We start from the raw sequence: 21,300 nt of genomic DNA, 5'->3' as shown, positions 1-21,300 counted from the left end.
TGTTTATTTATTTATTTAAAAAAAATTTATGAGCTTTTCCATTTCTTTTTTTATTTGTTCAACTTTTCCATTTGTCCTTGGGTTTATTTGACTTTTTGTTGATTCTTCTTGTGTTTGTGGAAATTCTCAATTCATTTTTGTGTTTGTTGAACTTTTCCATTTCTTCTTGGGTTTGTGGAACTTTTTACAATATATTTTAAGTCTATGGGAAAGTCCATCTAACTGTTGGCAAAACGTATTTTTAGGAATAATTTGAAATATGTTTTTCTGATAACAAAAATTAAAATTGATAAACAATGAAATTGCTAAACATTAGAACCAACTTGGTATATTTATGCTAAGAACTCGTAATGGCAAATAGGTAGACAAAGGTAATATTGCAAAGTCAAACATCACATTTAAACCAAACAGACAAAGTACGGTATCTTTTGAGACTATAGGTTTTGGTGGAAGGTTATTTCCTACTTCTATCTCGGACTTGTTGTCTATTTCTGAAGTGCCCAGTGTTCTTCAGAGGAAACTGGATCCCCCTCTACCTGCGTTTGACTCCGGCCCCTCTGTCTGTGTTTTGGGCTCACTCTGCTGGTTTTGGCTGATGGACCAACCAGGAGATAACGGAAGACCAGCTACGGTCCGCTGAGACAGCCAGATCCGGGCGGGCCTGACCTTGCAGTTCCAGATGAGTTCAGACTCTGAAAGGCTTTTCAGCACATAACAGAGGCCCTCACCGTTTTTATCTTATATCCTACTAACCAAGAATATCAAGAGTAATCAACACTAAACCGCAGTTATCGGTCTCATGTGCAGTACGATTTTAATACTGGCAGATCATCGTGAGGTTAATATGGCGCTGTAATGATTTAAGGCTTTTAATGATCTTCGTGTCAAAGTAGATACTTTGAACAAGCGTGTGAACAAGTGTAGTGTTATTTCTCTCCTGCGACACAGATACATGTTTTTTTTGCTTGTTTCCGTTGGATCATTTGATTTATTGATTGCTGGCCACAATCGTTTTTTAACCAACATTAGATGATACAATACCAAAACCTAGACCTTTGACAAAACATATGAAAAAGCCATTGGTGGAAAGTGGAAACTAACAAAGTACATATACTCCAAGTACTTTACATGAGCTTTTTCACATCATGCTAGTTTATACTTTAACTCCACTTTATTTTGTGAGCAAATGTTGTACTTTTATATTAACAACATTTATTTTACAGATTGAGATACTAGTTATAATACATTTTCATATATTATCATAGGTTAAAGGTGGGGTATGTAATTTATTTCAGAAACACTTTTTGTTATATTCCATGGAATGCTCTTAACATCCCGATAGCAATGAATATATTAAATGCTTTGACAATAAATACATAACAAAATGTCATCCGTGGCCGTGGCGCTGTAAAAAGCACGACCAATCATTTTAGCCGGCCCGGCTAAAGTAACTGGACGGCCTACCTGCCTGTCAGCCTTCCATCTGTGCACAAACTTATCTCGTGCCCTCATTGGTCATGTGCGCGTTCGTGTGTGTTGGAGGAGGGGCTCTGTGAGGAAGTCTGAAGGAAAGGGCAGATTTCTTTCGGCTGCATACTTTCAAATTCTAGCGCACTCTAGCTGGTTTCTCCATTCTTACCTACCCTACCTTTAAGCTTCCCATTAGTATATAAAGTAATTCAACTGACATTGATGAATCAAAAATTAAGATACAATTATTAAAAATATATGGTGCTTAAATGGGCCATTCTTCATAATTAGTACATTTACTTTTGGTACTAATAAATAAATAAAAAATATTTTTTGATTATACTTTTTTAATTTTACAATTTTGAACGCAGGACTTTTATTTGTAACTGAGTATTTTGACACGGTAGATTTGCTACTTCTTACTTAAGTAAATAGTCTTCTTCAACTTGTGCAAAATTCAAAGAACCAAAATAGAAGACGTCACAAAAAAAAGTTTTTAGTCAATTTAGTCAAAAGATTGTGCGTACTGTGTGTACTTGTTCTGTTACACTTCCTACCTCCAGAAATATAACAACTAACCATTCTTCTTTCATGTATAGTGCCAATAGTGACCAGTCCCTCACAAACTCATTAAGGGTTCTTATTAACACGGGATAAGTCTTTCCAATTGCAAAATGGACATCCATTTTTCAAACCCTGCTAAAGACTTTTTCAACAAATAAAACAAAAACATCGAAAATACATAACATACCCTTGTTTTAAAGATATGCGGAAATTAAATGTATGTATTGGATGTATGTGGTTGATCCAGACTGGAATGTTTTCTGCTTCTCTCCAACAAGTTTTCTTTTTTTCCTACTCTACACTTCTGTAAATAAAGCTGCTGGCTTCCTTTCATATCACTGGAGCAGATTCTTACACAGCTTTCAGGTATGTGTGCGCTCTTATCAGGGAATCAATAGAAACCGTACCTCAGGCTACAGTGAAACAACAATACAAATACATGCCTAAACTCATGGAGAGCATACAGGCCAGGGCAGGTTCAAGGGACAACAATTTAACAATGCAAGTCTTCCTGAGCAATACAATATCAGCTATCGACACTGTGTGACTTCAATCAACACACTGGCTATAATTGCACCTTACACATAACAAAAGTTTATAATAGATTTGAGTTTAAACATTTTTTTTTAATCTTTATCCAGTTTTCGCATTTGCTAGTTTCAGTTTTTCAAAAAGGAGAGATTTTTTGTGCCATGGATAATGTCACAGTATGTTATCTTTGTTTATTTGATTCAACTAATTCAATATTGATACAGATAATTGATAGTAAGTCAAAGTTGAAGCATATACATCCGAAGCAATATATTCATGGGAACACAGGTATAGCTATAATGTTAAAATCTTTTCATTTCTTCCTACTCTTATACCAAACTCTGAAGAAAACATACACAGATTTGACCTGCAACAGTATGTATCTACTTCTTGTCACTTAACTCAAAAAGAGTAGACTGCGTGTGAAAAACAACAACGGGATTTAATGTGACAAAATAACGACATAGCTCTATCTCCTGTAATGTCAAGTCTGTCCATTTCTGTGTTTCAATGTCATGAGAGTTAAACAAAATGTATGCTGTTCTGCTTCCTCTTTTTTCGGTAACAACTTCTGGACTTAAATGTCCTATGTTATTAGTATTTTCTGTCTTTTGAACAGGCAATACATTTTCTATTGTTTTTCTATATTTTTCACTGCTTTTGATTAAGTTGGGGATGATAAACAAAAACACACACACACACACTTACAGATATAAAAGTGTTGGCACCACACACAGACACAGCACCACACCGGAGACTGGATGGCAGCAGCACAGAGGTAACACTAACTATAGCCTCCCAGTCCTCTGTGGACTACACACACACACATACACACACACACACACACACACACACACACACACACACACACACACACACACACACACACACACACACACACACACACACACACACACACACACACACCACACACACACACACACACACACACACACACACAAAACTTCATTAATAAGAAAAAAAAAAGTGTTTTACATCAATCTTGTGGCTCGTGGTCCGCTCCACACACCTCAGGCTCGTAGCGGATCATGATGTCGTACTCCATGGCGTAGGGGATGTTGTCGATATTGAACACCAGGCCCGCACCGTCTTTGACGCGGGCGAAACCAGGACCGGTCCACGTCACCATGTGGCTGTGCTCTCTGTGGACGCTCCTCACATCCGGCTGAGACAGAGACATTACACACTGAATGATTTAACCTTTTACAACTATTACTACAACTTCTACTTTATACTGTACATATGGTAAGATAAGTAAGATAAGTGGATGGATTCTCATGTGTTCATTTAAGGCTGGAGATAAACTCTACATAGAGAATAGCGTACATATCCGATCAGCTGAATAATAATTTGTATGATCTCAAGCTACCTGAAGAATTGGGCAATGACTACCCATTGCTTATTGATTGAAGTTTCAGGACACACACCTACATATTCACATCTCTTTTTCAGCTTGACTAGTTTGAAATGACAAAGTGAACTTGATAACAAAGCCTTTAATTAGGCTAGTTACCCTTAAATAGTCAAGTGGTGCATGTAGCAAATGACAACAAACCTATACAACTGTTGGCTTTAAAATTGTTGTGATGTACTTTTAAAACCACTAGTTATTTCATCTTTTGACAAACTAAAAAGGAAATCAGTAATTCAAAGAATGTATCATACCGTTTGCTGAAGCTGGCGGATTCGTCTCAGTGCCGAGCGGTGCTGCTGCGAGTTGGTGATGCGACGGTGGCGACGGTGCCTCCTCAGCTGGTTACTGAGGTGCTGAACACAGTCTGTCTCTGCCTGAGGACGCACTTTACCCTGAGGAGATGAGAGGAGAGGAGAGGAGAGGAGGGTTCATGAGGGTTTGTGTCGATCATAGATATCACTTTCTTTACAGCAACCCTTCTCACAACATACAGGGGCTCATCCTATCCAAGTTTTTCCTGTTCCAAAAGTGAAAATTACAAGTCAGAGCACTAAGTGTCCCGCCGTGCTGAAATTCCCGGAGCGTGACAGAGAGAAACATAGACAGTGAGTCTGTGTTGTATAATAATTAGTTGTGACAGGTTGGTATCTGTGCCACAGTCTGTCGTTTGTATGGGTCACTTCAGCTGTGGAGTTGAAATGCTGTACAGAAACGCAGGACTTTGACTGTATTCTGCATGTTCTGTCAGCATGTGCACTCTATTTCCATCCAGCGTCAGTTTGAACAAGCCATGCCCCCCCCCCCTAAAGACAACAGCCCACAATGTCAAAGACATATCTCCTGTTGCTCTTTGTCTCATAACATTCTGAAGACAATAATGGCATTTTTCCACAAATTCCTGCAGCAGTGATGTTGTAAGTGAGGACTGTCTGAGCTTGCCCAGAGGGATGAATGGGGAAGTGGAGGGGGCAGGGGGTCTGCCTAAAGTGGAGAGGACGGAGGTGGGTGGAGGAGAGACAGTGAAGAATGTGAGAGAGGGTAGACAGTGACAGCAGGAACAGGCCTGTCACAGAGGGGGGAGCTTAATGAGAAAAAGGGCTATTTCTGTTTCAAACTGGACCCAGTTTTCTCCATGTTTTTTCAAACTTGTCCAGAATTGAGCAAAAGCACCTTTGTTGTCAAAATGAATGTTGTTGTATCTGGCAATAGTGCCACCAAAGATGCATGTTTTTGCCACTGAGAAGCTCAAAAAAAAAAAAACCTATAGAGAAATATTGTAAAACGTTTGTATTTGTCTTTTGCCTGATGCTCAGTATACTGAATATTTGTCCACAATTATAGAGTGGAAGTATAACTTTCAAGCTATTTTTGAAGCTGTGTACAAAAGAGGCACAAGCAATTGTTTTGTTAAATGAAAAGGTCCTATTTCTACATTGACAACACTAGGATGACCTGATACTTTTGCTTTTTGGAATATATTTGGATCTTTGTCAAAGGTCTCATTGCATGTCTTTAAATATCAGAAAGTCTCGATACTAAAATGGTGAAATGGTTCTGGTAGAAGGCTGACTGGTGAGTTTAACCCAGGGTCCCTGTACACCAGACAATTACAGCAAATACAGGATTTTTGATGATGTCTCTCGGCCTTTGCACACAGAATCTCAACTTCTTTCTTCTGGACAAAGGTTATAGTCTTGTGATGGATAGATTCAAAATGAAAACATTGCACAGATGTTATAAAGGCAACGCTTCTCAGTTTTTCTATCTACTGCAATCTATCGGACTGTCATTGAACTCTCAGCATGACATATATATTGATTTCAATTGTTCGATTTTTTTAATGAACTTGCATCTGATTCTGATTAACTGATCTTGCCCGTTTATATTTCGGCTCCTACCAGGTGCCATGTGGCAACAACCCCTCACCAGCACTGCGGCTCATAGAGGCAGAGACCTTCTTTTGCTGGATCTATTATTAGTTCGAATCATAGTACTGTGCTCACAGGTAGTGCAGTGTCACCAGGGGAGTGTCCAGTCGCGTCTTCAGCCTCATATTTATAGTAGTCCAGCGGAGCGCAGAAATACCCAGGCTGAACCTCCGAACACTGTCGACCAATCAGATGCCTCCTGCAGTCACACTGGCCGTTCTCCATCATGCACCTAAAGGAACAAACAGTGTAAATGCTTAAGACTTGGAAAGTTCAAGACCTCTCTTTCTCCAACGCATGTTTAGAGATGCAGGTAACACATTATAATAATGAATACCTGTTGTTGAAAGCTCCACCAAAATCACAGTCACATTGTCTGCAGCCGGCCAGATCATTACTGAGCCCCCAGTATTCAGGCTGTAGGGAAGGAAATACATGTCAACACCAGGATTCACAGTGACATCTATCATATGATTTTCTTTCTTTGATTGTGTGACAAGCTAAAACAGTTTGGCTTGTAATTGTGCAACAAGTTTGTGGACTGACGTTTCGAAGTTTGGCATTTGAGCTATCGCATTTTTTTTGTGCCATATCTGGAGCTGTAGAGTGATACCCATTGCTAAGCCTCTATCTCAATTAACAAGTCACCATGGTAGTGAATTGTCATCACAAGGAAGCCACGCCCTTAATCATATGCTTTTTTATGTTTTATTTTTCAAACATTTTTACCATTAAGGGAAGTGTTTACTGAAGTAAAAATGCAATAGGGAAATATGATCACATTCTAATTTTTTTGCAACCAGTGGAGTTTCACCCCATTGGCCATTAGAAAGAATGCAGGTTTAAGACACTTCCCCATTGGAAGAGCTTTTTTTTCTATTACACAATCTATGGGAAAAACATAGCATATCACACAATGCTACAGCGTACAGAACTGTGCCTTATCTCTGATTTTCTTCTTTAAATATGAAGAAATCTTTTGATCTGAAACCCAAAATGAGCGACAGATTTTCTAAGAAGAACAGTTTTCACTCACCAGACACTGGCTGCAGTAGCGACCGGTCACATATCTTTTACAGGAGCAGTCCCCACTGATCTGGTCGCAAGGAGCTCCATTTGTGATGATGCCACGAGGGTCACAGTTACAAGCTGATGGAAACATAAACACAAAGAAGGAGATTATGGAGGATGTGATATTTACATATCTAATGTGGTGGTGTTTACCAAAACACTATAATTCAATTGTCATCCCTATTTAAACAGGAAGCGGTCTCAGTGGCAGACAAACACACTCACGCTGGCAGCCCAGAGGGTCGTTCTGGCTCAGTCCGTAGTAACCTTCCTTGCAGTCGTCGCAGCGTGTGCCTTTGACGTGGACTTTACAGCGACACTGTCCTGAGATCATCCCCATGTCCAGGTCGGTGTGACTGTCACACACTCCTCCCTCCAATGATCCCACCGGGTCACAGTCACAGGCTGAGGGTCAAAGGTCAGATAGAGAGCGTTAGAAGGGAACAGTGGAAAATAATGAGAGTCAGAGATAAAACTACAGAAATTGTAAACTAGCTAGATAAGAACACTTGTGACACTTCAGGGTGTATGTGCGGTTAATGTTTGTGGACTGTGGACTGTGGTTATATTCTAGGGCTGTCTTCAAGAAAAATCGATAGTTGATCTATTTTAAAGATGTGTATAACTGAGTTGTCCCACTTGTTTTACCAGAATAAGTAATTCGGCATTGAGAAAGTATAAAAAATGACCAATCAATAGAACAAATGTTAGTCATTTAATAAATGCTTTTGTTTTAGTTGAATAAGTCACATTTGCAGGTTGTATATTGGACCAAGATTAGTTTTCAAACTATTTGTGATGTCAAAAAGCATGCTTGAAGGCCCACCCAATAAAATGGTATTTGCAATTAGTAAACACAGTAGAAAGTCTTCCCTTTCAGCAGATGAATGCACTGTAAAAATATCCTAGGTACAAATCTGTACAGAAATCAAGTCAAGTGAAGCTCAGATATTGTATGTTAGTGAAAACCAAATGTACCTTTGGGTTGAGGGGAACTTGGAACTGAGAGGTGAGATTTTAGGTAAGGCTCAGATTTTAGGCAAGATCATTGCATGACTGTTTAGGTAATGACCAAAAATTGGAAGATAAATGAGCCAAGTGCTCTGGCCCAGGAAACAAATGAAATGATAACAACCCGCTGGCTGACAGACTTTCTCTGAATGTTTCATGGAAAACAAAGCTTTTCTTCTCAATAATGGACTTCATTTAGATGTTTTTTATTGTAGAACAGTGAACATTTCGACATGATGGCAGGAAACAAGTTGTTCAGAAGACTCACCGACACACACTCGTGGGTCCCTGACGTCTTTAACAGGATCTTGGAAGTAGAAGGGTTTGCACATCTCACAGTTGCGTCCCATGGTGTTGTGCAAGCAGTCGTCACACACTCCTCCGCTGGAGTTGCCTGTGGCCAGATACACCGCCATGTCGAAGTGGCACTGGCTTGTGTGGCCGTTACAGTTGCACTCTGAGGAAGAAATTATAGAAATAAGAATAAATTAGATTAAGTGAAACATGACCTTTGCAACAATATGTAACCCCAATTTCCAAACTGGTAGTTCTAACAGCTCCTTTTTCACTGTTTTAACACTTGAAAAGTAGCTGATATATACATTAACCAATGAGATTTTTAAATGAGGCAAAAATATCTTGATAACTACTGTATACTGAAATTCCAATCTTAACAAATGTTGAGGCATTTATTTAAGACAACCAATTTATTTTTAGACAACTGCTTTTTCGTTTTTCATTTTCCAGGGATGACAGTAGACATGTTATTAAAAAAACACCCTAATCTCCCAAAATGGACCAGTGCATAACAAAGTGCCTTGAGTGTGTTTCTTTAAACATTACCAAGCCTTCAAAAAGGTTTTCAGGTTTTAAACCGTTAACAGCTAAATAACATGTGTGTGTGTGTGTGTGTGTTCCCACCCTTGCAGGTGTGTGGGTTCTCCGCCTCGGCGGGTCTCCATGGCAGGTCGTGGTGGAAATGTCGGCAGCGCTCGCAGTTCAGGCCCTCTGTATTGTGTTTGCATACGCAGCGCCCGTGGATCTAGCCACAATGGGGTAAAATTATAAGCAGAAAGGTTAATGAATGGCATTGTGAATAATGCCGAAGAGTTAGGAAAAGGGACCACATTACTCCTGTTCTGGCTGCCTTACACTGGCTCCCTATAGAACACAGGATAGAATTTAAAATTCTTCTTCTCGCCTACAAAGCCCTTAATGGGCAGGCGCCATCTTACCTTAAAGAACTCATTATACACTACTGTCCTACTAGGGCATTGCGTTCCAAGAATGCAGGGTTGTTGGTTGTTCCTAGAGTCTCTCAAAGTACAATGGGAGCCAGAGCCTTTTCTTATCAAGCTCTACATTTGTGGAATCAGCTTCCAGTTTGTGTTCGGGCGGCAGACACCCTATCCGTTTTTAAGAGTACGCTTAAGACCTTCCTTTTTGATAAAGCTTATAGTTAGGGCTGATTAGATTCAGCCCCTAGTTTTGCTGATATAGGCTTAGTTGGTCGGGGGACATCTTACTTCTTCCTTCTCTCTGTCTATACCTGTGTACTCTCATGTTCCGATTAACCCAGCTTCCCCAAATGTCTTTCTTTTTGGTGTCTATATATGCCGGGATCCGGAGTCATGGATGATCCTGTCACTGTGGTCCTGCCTGACTTTCATCATACTACTTCCCTGATGGCTCCCACAGGATTGTTGACATCCTCGTGGATTCATCTTCTTATTATAGACACATGCATTTCCAAACATTTGTACGATGTATTGTATTGTCATACTGATATTCTGTACAAACTGTGAAGTCCACTGAGACAAATGTAACATTTGTGATATTGGGCTATATAAATAAACATTGATTGATTGATTGATAATATTACAATGGCATAATGAAGTATAGTGATACAATAATAATACATAATGATAATACAAGTGTCTGTTTATTCCCACACCACCCATGATTGAATGACATGAATTTTTAGCCCATTAGCTCACCATGCCATTGTCCCGGGCGTCGACCCCTGGCACCGGGGCGCACTCTGAGGCGTGTCCGTAGCAGAAGCAGCTCCCTCTGACCGTCAGCTCGTAGAGGGCGTAGTAATATTTCTGCAGGACGTCGAAGCGCCGGTCCAGCAGGTCGTCTCCCAGAGTGTTCAGCTTGGTGAAGTTGATACGCAGGTTGGTGATACGCAGGAGTTCTGTGAGAAGAAAGAAAAAGGATTATTTATGTTTCATTTGATTTCATTTCAATTTCATGACCAAACTGATCATTCATTAGTATGCAAACATGTTTCTAAATATTAGCCTCAATATTCCAAAAAGTTATAACGGCTATTTTCTTTAAAAGTTGCTTTGCAGGGTAATAATTCTGTAAAGTTGCATTTTGTTTCAACTGATCCTGATAAAATAGAATGAGGGCCCCTCATGAAAGAGATGCCCACACACAGATAGGACTTACTGTACCCATCAGTAGTTAAACCCTAATACACTGTATATATATATATATATATGTACTCTAATTAGGCTGTGTAACCTGTGCAATAATTCAACTGTGCAATACTTCACAGTTGAGTCTGACTTCAATCAATTGTTCTCACACCACTTTGGAATGATTATTATTACACTGTTCATTAGGATCAATAATCTGTTTTTCAGCATTCAGAACATTATTCAAATTAATTAACTACTGTATATATTGTATATATTTATTTGTAGATATTTACTTTTAATTCTATATGTTTGCATACATGTTTTTATTTTATTGTATTTATTTATTTGTAATATAAAATTGAGTCTTGTTCTGACTGAGATCTAGGAAGTGTTACATTTTATTTGGGCTTTCGGTCCAACAGACCTTCATCAGAGCGTGTAACACTGCATAGAGCAAAGGGTGAGGATATTTATTTTTGTATCAGTTTGGACTCATTGAGATTTCCAGCATCTCTGCAAAGATTAACCCAGGAGGAGCGGTAGTCATCCTGCATTAGTGTTAACTTCTGATAGAACACTATGCTGCACTGCTAGTAACAGTATCAGCCATCCATATTTAGAGCTAGAGTCTCCACTGACCTTGAATGTCCAAGCTGTAGGGGTCTTTCACATGAATGGCTGGATCCAAAACTTTGTAAATCACCTTAAATAAAGAAAAACATTTTTCAGAGAAATTCTATAAGATTATGGGATGAGAGAAGAACATGGAAAGCTACGGAGCCCCCCTGGTGACATTGGTTAGAAAAATATTAATACGTGACCACGTATTAATAATGCGTGGCCACAAATTAGTTATTACGTTCCCACGCATTAGTAATTCGTGGGAACACAATAATTATTACGCAATAACTAAATCCAGATAATCTATAGAAACTATAGGAAAAAAAACGAATGAAACCAAAGCAGGCATACTGTTTGCTAACGCATTTCTCAAAATTCTGACCGAGGCAGACATTAGTTATTTTAAGCTTAATTGAATAAATGGATCATCGTCCAGTTTGCAACGGTGACAAATGTCCCTAAAATAGTGTACACTTAAAATGATATGGATGTTTGTAGGAGGCCCAATGTTTTTCCTGGTACTTCTCTCTGTTCCTCATGACTGAGGGAGTGCCATCCACCATCCACTGTAGGTTAATATCTTTCTCTTGTTAAGAACGTCATCAAATTCTTTAAAAAATCGGAACTATCACAGCAAGATAATTGTTGAACATCACCGGCTTTATTTTTTACTAACACTTCTTCTAGTTCTTACCTCTCCATTGGTGGAAGGTTCGATGTCAGAGTAGCGCTCCTCACAGATGATGTCGTTGATGTGGCGCAGGCCGTTAGCGGGGGTGCCGGGAAACGTCTTGGTACAGTTTGAGGCAAAGTAGCGGTAGGGGCGCCACGTGCGGCCAAAATCTGCCGAACGCTCGATGATCATAGCTGCAGGTCGGAAGGTCTGATGGGGCAGAAGAGGGAAATAAGTCCTTAAGCACCTAAACAGAGGTCCACACACACACACACACACACACACACACACACACACACACACACACACACACACACACACACACACACACACACACACACACACACACACACACACACACACACACACACACACACACACACACACACACACACACACACCTGAGCGTTTGTACCTTAAACTTCATGATGAGATGTGTGAAGTGGAATTCAGCCTCCAGGTTCATCCTGATGCTCACATTCTCCTCTCCTGTGGAGGAAACAACTGTCACTCATTGTCATAACAACACAAGTGATGCAGAAGTCTCATCTCCAAAAGATAGTCCCTTTCAAAATGACCCCTACGAGGTTATAGATGTATTCTATATCTCTTGTCAATGCATGCCAACAGCATTCACAAGTGTTTTGATATAGACTTGGGTAATTACTTGGTTACATTTTTTACCATAGGGATATAATCCACAACAAGAAGAACACATTTATTCCTCACATTTAGAGACTCTCAATAAACAGTCTATGAGAAAATAACCCTATTCTCAACTCGATCTATTACCTCAGAAAAGATTTTCCCGATGAGTTTATGATCACAATACACATTTAGAGTCAGAACATTACAGTTAGAAAAGCCAACAAGGCATAAAGTAACACAGAACATCTCAGTTTAAAGGGTTTAGATATGTTTACATTTAGACCTGGGCTTACACATCAAGTAGAACAAAAACACATCTAGATATGACCCCTTACTGTAAGCAGTTAGAAAAACATCCTTTGTAAATAAGCTAACAGCCTGTCCCATTAATTGGTATGTGTGCATTAATGTGAACAATGCACCAATGTAAGAAATGTCCTAATTGAAGGTAAACTTTGCATTATGAGCGGCTAACATAGTTTCTTATATCATTCCTTTCTAAGTTATTCAGCTAAGATCTTTGAAGATGTGGCTTGCTATGCAAACAACATGTGCTTTAGCTTACATAAGAAGGTGCCCTAAAACCCCTCTTGCTTCCTTTGGGACATTAAAACCATAGTACACAAACCAATGGGTGACGTAAAGGTGGCTACGTCCACTTTTGATATAGCATTTTTTGTAAATGCACATGCACACACCGTTTACAGACTGCCACCAGGTGTTGCTTTCATCCCTGTCCATGAGGTAGATGACGTTTTCGATGCGGTGGCTGTTTCTGTGGCGGTCGTAGGGATGCTGGGAGTTACATTCGAAGCACTTGTCTGATTCCTGTCGAGGTACAAAACATACATTTACTCCTGTAGAAATTCACTGGCATGGAAGGTTTCCCTTAGATGTTTTACATATGATAATAAATAAATAATTAAAATGTTTAACAGATGTAACTAGCAAGCATGGTGATTTTTTTCAGCAAAAAAATCAAAATGTAAAATAAACTGCCGGTTGATGTTGTACTACAAGGGAGACCATTTAAAGGATTTAAGTGCGTCTGCAGGTTGTGTCTTGTTGCTGGTAGCCATGTTGTACCGTGTCACTCAAGCCTCTGTGATAGAGCTGCTTCCTCAGATTTCATCTGTCAAGCTGAAATGATGCAAATCTAAAAGTGCCCCTGTGTGCCAATACCAGTGTGAACCAGGAAAAAAAGCCAGAGGGGACTGGCTTGTGTTTCCACTGGGTCAAAAGAAAAAAGGAAGTGGAAGCAGGGCTGGGCAATATAGAGAATAATCAAATATCAGAACATTTTTGACCAAATACCTTCACAATGTTGCAACTATATTGTATTAGGGCCTTTTAAAATAATCATCACGAGTGGATATAATGACTTGTTGGGTAAAGACAACTATTATACAAGCTGGAAGACTTTTGTAAGTTCAAAAACAATAACTAGTATCATATCCGGTTAGCGGCTTAATTTTGCCATTACTCGTGGTGCAGGACTGAGGCATTTAACATGGAAATGAGATTGCATTTTACTCCTCATTTCAAAGTCAATGATTTGAAATACATTTTTGGTTAGAGGCAAAAATAAGGTTTTTCAGTAAGACAAGCTCAAGAGACTTTCATCTTTTGTTCTATGACATCAAATACGGTAGTAAATAACAAGGGATTTAATGAGACTACAAAACGTCTTCACGTCAAACATAGTTTGAGCCTTTAGATTAGCGGTGGTGATGAGCAGCCATTTGACCACGATGCAGTTTGGTTGCATTTTCAACTGGAGATTGCATTTACACTTCAAAAATCAAGTGGTGTTATTTTGTGAAGATTTTCATCCGAACAAAACGTGTAAGCATCAGAAGCATAGGTTTGCTGAAGATCTTATTTTCTGCAATATTTTTCAGAAATCAAATGGACATGCTATTGCTTTTTGACCCCATGCGACGTGAACTTCCTGGATAGCATGCTCTATTGCCATTCCTTAAATGGAGTGGTGAAATTAGGGACAACTGAGGGAAAACACACAGCTTGCTGGTAAAAAGCAGACATTGATGTGGCAGAGGAAGAAGTGGAGGAAGAAGTGGAAAGCAGAGGGCATGGGAAAGATAGAAGAATGTGGGGACTGCAGCCAAGAGTAAGGGCTTGAATCATAGAGAAGTTAGAGAAAGGAAGGCTCAGGTGAGATAAGTGGGTATGCGGTGGAGAGGGCTCTCAAACGGCATGGCAGGGTTGAGGGACAAAGAAGGGGGCCGGCAGAGAGCGAGGGAGATGCTGAGAGAGGGCAAAAGGGGGGTGCATTTGAGAGCGTGCCACAAAGAGGGGAGCAGGGAGAGGGAAAGAGGCAGATGAGGGTAAATTGGCGCAGAGAACCAGTGGATTCCAGGGCAGCATGTCTTAATTAGGTTGTTGTCAGGGTGATTAAGCTGCTAACAACAACAATGCCAATAAAGAGACTTGACTGAGATTTGAAAAAAAAGTTGTGTGGATGTGCGTGACACATGCCCACTTGTACATGTAAGTGAATGTGTGTGTTTTTTTACATGCACGCTTGCCTTCTTCACCCAGCCTCCCTAATCCCAGCATAAATCTGCCCTCATCTCTGAAAAGGATTCCTTTCTACACAGTAGCACATCCATCCTAACGCAATTAGCCATCATCAGAGAGTCACTCTGTTACAGCTTCATAGTGCTTATAGGAATTTAGGTCGAAGAGCAACATTTCTAATATATTTTCTATAAAAAGTCATCTCACTTAATTCATTTTAATAGTATGACTACACCACGTAAATGTGTCTTTTTTGTTTTGAAAGGGCACTTGGTTTTTCTGTGTTTTCCCTTCCCTGTAGTATGTTATAGGTTTTGTGAATGTAAATGGTCTGCAAAGGCTACAATCCCCAAGATCCCTCCAGATGGAGTTTCTCTCCCACACATAGTGACATCACTATGTAACACTCGCCTCTTATATTGGCCAGCGCTCCAACTCATTGTACATGATAGGCATATGGGCGGGACATCCCTAAATGGTTGACCAATCACCACAGAGCCGGCCAGCTAACCAATCAGAGCAGACTGGGCTCTGGTTTCAGACAGAGGGTGAAAAGAGGTGCTGCAGTATGAGAAAAATAAAGATCTTTTTGAACATTAAAGGACAATGAGCATAGTTGGGCCCCTCTAAGATTATTTTCAGAGATGTATTTGAAAGAGGAAGACATTACACAAGTAAAGGGTGCGCAGGTGGGATTCCAACCTGGTCCACAGCAGCAGGGCTGAGCCATATCATAATTCTTATTTATGATGTCAACTTGTGCGATAAAGACACTGCGAGAATATGAATAAATATGATAAAAACGTAGCTAGTTGAGAAGGAAAAGTACCTGAATAAAATGCACTTTAAAATTCAACTATTATTCTTACTTAGTGAATTTTGTTCTAAGGTTAATATTCAATTTATTCAGTCAAACAGAGTTGAAAATAATGATCCTATATTTTTTTTACACACCAATAATTATTTTTTCAGTTTAAAGTGAATGTGTGTTCATTCATCACAACATCGTTATATTGTTAGTGCATATTGCATATTGCAAATTGCATATTGCATATTGCATATTGCATATTGCAAATTGCATATTGCGGTGCAGCACTGTTATCTCATGAAGGAAGTTTTGAGCTGGATATAAGTCTGATTCCTATCCTCTCCTTCCAGGACGCTGTAGTTTCAGTTGGTGCTCGGTGTGAACTGGTGTGGCTTTAAGAGCCTCCCTCCCTCCCTCCCTCCTCTGAGCTCTTATTTATCTCCCATTAGTCAAGCCTGGTCAGCTTAACTATAAGGCTTTCTGCTGCAACAATACACTGATGTAAGTCTGATGTTGATTTGAAAACACTTCGTTGTCACACTACGATGGTGGCTTTAACAGAAAAGTGCACCCCACCTCCCTAATGCTGTTCCTTTTCCACTTCAGTTACATCCATTACCCTGCTGTTAATACTTTATGTTACTGATTTTTGTGCCATTTTGTTTTGCCTCCATGTCTCTGACTTTCTCTGCATCCTCTATTTCTTTTTCACCATCCACCATTCCCCTGTTTTCCCATCTTCTCCTTCACCTTTTCTTCGTCCTTTCTCTTAAAGTCAACACAATTGTCTTGGCAGCAGCTCTTAACACAATACTTCTCCTAGGTTACAAATGTGCATAAAGACTCTGCAATCTGATCTCACCAAGAACAAAACAAAAAACAAGCTAGAATTAACACGAATGATTGATGAACTTTTGGACATTTAAATGTTTGGTGTGGGTCTCTAAAGTAGCGTCTGACGGAGCAGCAATGACAGGCTGTCACCACATTCTGCCCCGTCCTATAGCAGAGGGCCTCACTCCAATCAGAGCATGTCAATCATGTTCACCTGGAAGTTGACACTGTTGGATGTTCCTGCCTGAGTCAATGGAGGTACAGGCACATACATGCATTTGAACGGAAATGCATGAGGAGGAGAGAGGGCGGTGGGTGTCAACATGATAGGGGCAGAAAGAAATGCAAGCGCTGCATACTGGGGGGGGGGGGGGGGGGGGGTGACGAGAGACTGTAACAGCATGTTGTCTTGCATCCCACAGGTATGAACTAGGGCTGTGATGCAAAGCTGTATTTATTTATTTAACCAAAATATCAGTATTTGGATTTATTTAGGCAGTGGGCAGGGGCTAATGTGGAAGTTGTCCAAAGATAGTGCTTAATTCTCTGGGAGAAAATGTGTTTGCTGCTTTCAGACTGCTCATACATCTACTGTATGTGTACATTTAGTTTAGAACAGAGAACATAATCAGTTACCTACCAACTTAAATGAATGAAATAATACAAACATTTAATATTAAAACTAAACCAGGCAGTTTAAAAATATATAAACTCAAGTTTAAACATTTGAACATGAACCATTAAATACCTCCATGCAGAAGTCAAGAGATTAAGACTGTCCAAACCAGTTGCGTCGTTATGGTGCATTTTAGCCTGACAACGATGGTGTGAAGGAAGAATGACATCATGATAGTGATAAAGCAACATTTTTAAATATGGGCAAAAAGGAATGAATATTAAGTGCGTTTTCATAAACTAGTATTGAGTGATTTGGCTAAGTCAAGTAGAGGCATTTACTCATGTCTTTAGAAATATTTGTTAATTTGTTCTTTCATGTGAGTCTTCAACTCAGGACATCTGGTAAGACATTTACTGTACAGCTTTTTTGCAATTGAGGAAGTTAGATTGTTTTCCCACACATGCAATACTTCAAAAAGTGAAAGTAAGCATGACAAAGTATAAGAGAGTAAAAAAACGTAGGTCAAAACAGTGACAGAGATAGATATACATGGAGAGAGGGATGGAGTGTGTGTGTGTGTGTGTGTGTGTGTGTGTGTGTGTGTGTGTGTGTGTGTGTGTGTGTGTGTGTGTGTGTGTGTGTGTGTGTGTGTGTGTGTGTGTGTGTGTGTGTGTGTGTGTGTAGGACTAAGGTGTGGCTGACGTGTGTGTACACCTGGCCTGAGAGTCGAGGGGCTTTGCTCATGGAAACTGGGCTAACAAAGAAACGGATGAACAAATGCAGATGGAAGAGTGGAGACAGGAGGATGAAGTGCATAAAGAAAAGAACAAACAAACCATCCCATTTTTACTGCATGGACTACAGGGTGTGCTGTATTGTAAAGGTGTGTGAGAGGTATGGAACAGGCAGGAGGGAGAGTCAAGTCAAAATACAGGGTGAAGGAAATAAAGAATGTGCATGATTAACCTATCATTAGGAAGGTATGAATGGAAAATCAGAATCAGATATTTTTAGATTTCTCATTGACTGTTCATGTGTTTCCTGACCTGCAGATGGCTGACGATGCAGTACTGCTCCGGCCCGTTCAGGCCGCAGGTGGAGGTGGCGGAGAGGTTGACGGCTCGTCCAATCAGAAGGTTTCCTGTCGCAGGGTAACAGCTTCCCTCAGTGCAGCCGTGAGGGCCTGATGGGAGCTCCTGTCCAAACACACTGAGGCCTGGAAGGTAGAAACACAGGAGAAATTATTATTTGTTTTTAGACTCGTACCACTTAACATGTGACACAATTATGGTGAACACACAGTGAGAACATCTGATCTTAAAAAGTGATTTAATTTAGAAATTAGTAATATTACGTTAAACTTAATTTGTTTCCAACTTACTTTATTCAAGGTTATCAGAGAAATGATGAATCCAATCCAAAGTAAGTTTTACAAAATGTAGCTGGATTCATATGGTCATATATCCAATATTGGACGCAAAACAAGTGTATGCTCAAAAGACCCAGTGCTACTGTATGTTTTCACTTACTTAATGCCTGATTCGGAGGTTGAAGTTGATTGGGAATTAAGTTATGTGATTGGACTTATATTACATATATTATAAGAGTGGCTATTACTCCCGTAGGAATATCTACAGTTTTAAGGTTTATGTTTGTTGCTTTGGATAAAGGCGTTAGCTAAACGTAACGTAATGTAATGTTCAAGAGTTGGTGTCAAAGATGTGCGTTGTTCACTTCATTTCAATTCATGTTTTTAAAAACATTTTTGCATTATTTTCCTATTGGTTAAAGGTGGGGTAGATACGTTTGAGAAACCGGCTCGAGATACACTTTTTGTTATATTCCATGGAATGCTCTTAACATCCGATAGCAATGAATATCTGAAGTGCTTTGACAAAAAATCCATAAAAAAATGTCATCTGTGGAAGCCGTAGTTCTGTAAAAAGTACAACCAATCCGTTTAGCCGGGCCGCCTTGTCTGTCAGCCTTCCATCTCGTGCACGCACAAATGTATTTTGTGCCGTCATTGGGCGTGCATTGCAGCAGTACTTCAATGACTCGCCAGCAACAGGCGGCCACTTTCACCAGTCTGCTGACGTCATGTGCGCGTTCATGTGTGTTGGAGGAGGTGCTCTGTAAGGAAGTCTGAAGGAAGGGGCGGATTCTTTTCGGCTGTGTACTTTCACATTTTAGTGCACTCGAGCCGGTTTCTGAAACTTGCCTACCCCACCTTTAATTGTGGCACATCGCTAATTCCATACTGTTCAATTATAGCTTCGCATTTTCCCACATGATGAAAGAGTATGGCTTGAGTAGTAACAGATGATTGTGTCATTTTTAGTTCCAAACTAAAACCACTAAAAGCAAATTGTAAGGCATGTGTTCATCTGCTCTAATGAATGCTCCAATTGTTAGCATGGCCAGCTAACTAGCTTCTTAGTGGAAACCGAGCTTTATTTCCAAGAAAAAGAAGCACAATATATTTGACTAACTTGAAAAAAATGTACACATCAACATCCTAGTACGGGGAACATTTATTGGAGCCTAAGAAATAAGTTGTGTCTACATGGCAACCCTCAATTTACAAAACGTTGTGAAAACTGTCACGAGACTTGCTGCTCATTACCCATGTCGTCCATCAATCCATTTGACACTGTATTATGACAACTTGAATGAGTTGGCAAGCAAACATAACAATAGTTACTAGTAAAGCACTGCAACACTTGTAAGCTATGAAGACATGAAATGACAGTTTAACACATCATTTTCACTTTGTGCTATTCATATGCTGCCTGGCTTTCATTCAAGCCTGTTTACCAGCACGCGCCACTATGCAACAAGAGCTAATAAGGGTGTGGCTCAGTACTTCGAATCAGGGGGTAGCAAGTTCGAATCCCACTGCAGTCAGCATGTCGTTGTGTCCCTGGGCAAGACACTTCACCCCAAATTGCTCCTGTGGGGATTGTCCACAGTACTGAATGTATGTAAGTCGCTTTGGATAAAAGCGTCTAACAAATGACATGTAATGTAATGTGTTAAACTGTCTTAATGATAAATGAACCGGGCAACACTACAAGCTTATTGGAGATGTCATATATTGGCATCCAGTCAAATCAGTAATAAGAACATGCCAAATATGTGTTAAAGGTCCTTTGTAGTGAACAATTAAACCTTTGTCCACATTTGTAGAAAAGTTAAGCTTGATGGTAATAAAGGCATTTTAAAGTCCTTCACCCTTGGTATGCTTTATGTTTGGAGGATTACCTCTGGTTGTCTGGAGGTCATGAAGATCTTGTAGATGTTTCTGTGTTAGGATGACACATCATTGTTTTGGCTCAAGTGATCATTTTGTCAGCTATTTTATATTTAGTCTTAGCCCTGTGTCAAATGTCCTTGTCCTAGCTTTTATCTTATTTAGTCAACCATATCCTGTGGAGGTTGACTAAAGGTCTAGGCATTTCCTAAGTCAATAACTTTTTTTGTAACGCTCAACATTTTTATGGGCCAGACAAAAAATCTATAAGTTCTGTACTATTCAACTTACATGTATGTCTCTTACATAGGGACAGTGTGAAATCAATATTTCCCTCCTAAAATATTAAAACTGTTTCCTAAATGTATGCTCTTTGTGATGATCACCTAATTGTATGCAACACAGCCGAAACAAGAGGCAAGACAAATAACTCTATTGTGGTGTTTGTGCCAGGACATCTCTACCTGCTACCTCTTCCACTGCCTTACACAACCCCACAGCATGAACAGAAGCATGGCAAATTATTAAGATCAAGATCTCTGCGTGATTTAACTTGACACAGCCTGACATGCCAGAAAGTAATTGCTTTAATGGACTAAGAAGCAACAAATGAACTACAACTCTGTCAAACGTTCTGGTCCTGTTCCCTCCAACTGTCTCCCTCTCTGTGTAAACTCTCTCTCTGCATCACTGACTCTCAATAACAGGCCTCATCAGGCATATGTGAGAGAGACCCAGCAAGAGTCAGGGGGCAGAAGGAGACAATGGGTTAAATATGGTAAAGCAAAACTGAAAGATGGGCAGAAAAACGATGTGGATGAACCAAGCCCCCAGGAAGTGAGGCAGGGTTGAAGAATTGTT

General features: G+C 39.9%; 1 protein-coding gene across 1 annotated transcript in view; it reads right to left on the bottom strand.

Moving 5' to 3' along the window:
- The window catches only part of lamb2l (laminin, beta 2-like), a 52,312-nt gene that overhangs the window by 14,929 nt on the left and 16,083 nt on the right, over positions 1-21,300 (bottom strand). Inside the window, exons 3-18 of the mRNA XM_034218442.1 lie at positions 18,233-18,402; positions 13,083-13,212; positions 12,152-12,225; positions 11,758-11,946; positions 11,082-11,145; positions 10,008-10,210; positions 8,932-9,052; positions 8,279-8,467; positions 7,225-7,404; positions 6,965-7,077; positions 6,266-6,345; positions 6,004-6,160; positions 4,252-4,392; positions 3,596-3,751; positions 3,312-3,378; positions 436-461 (exon numbers count right to left, since the gene is read on the bottom strand). Of these exons, the coding sequence (XP_034074333.1) occupies positions 436-461; positions 3,312-3,378; positions 3,596-3,751; positions 4,252-4,392; positions 6,004-6,160; positions 6,266-6,345; positions 6,965-7,077; positions 7,225-7,404; positions 8,279-8,467; positions 8,932-9,052; positions 10,008-10,210; positions 11,082-11,145; positions 11,758-11,946; positions 12,152-12,225; positions 13,083-13,212; positions 18,233-18,402 (2,060 nt within the window). The remainder of the gene's footprint in view (positions 1-435; positions 462-3,311; positions 3,379-3,595; positions 3,752-4,251; positions 4,393-6,003; positions 6,161-6,265; positions 6,346-6,964; positions 7,078-7,224; positions 7,405-8,278; positions 8,468-8,931; positions 9,053-10,007; positions 10,211-11,081; positions 11,146-11,757; positions 11,947-12,151; positions 12,226-13,082; positions 13,213-18,232; positions 18,403-21,300) is intronic.

Source organism: Gymnodraco acuticeps, unplaced genomic scaffold (assembly GCF_902827175.1).
Source record: "Gymnodraco acuticeps unplaced genomic scaffold, fGymAcu1.1, whole genome shotgun sequence".
Lineage (NCBI taxonomy): Eukaryota > Metazoa > Chordata > Actinopteri > Perciformes > Bathydraconidae > Gymnodraco > Gymnodraco acuticeps.
The sequence above is the reverse complement of the archived record's forward strand: the minus strand, read 5'-3'. Positions and strand labels throughout refer to the sequence as shown.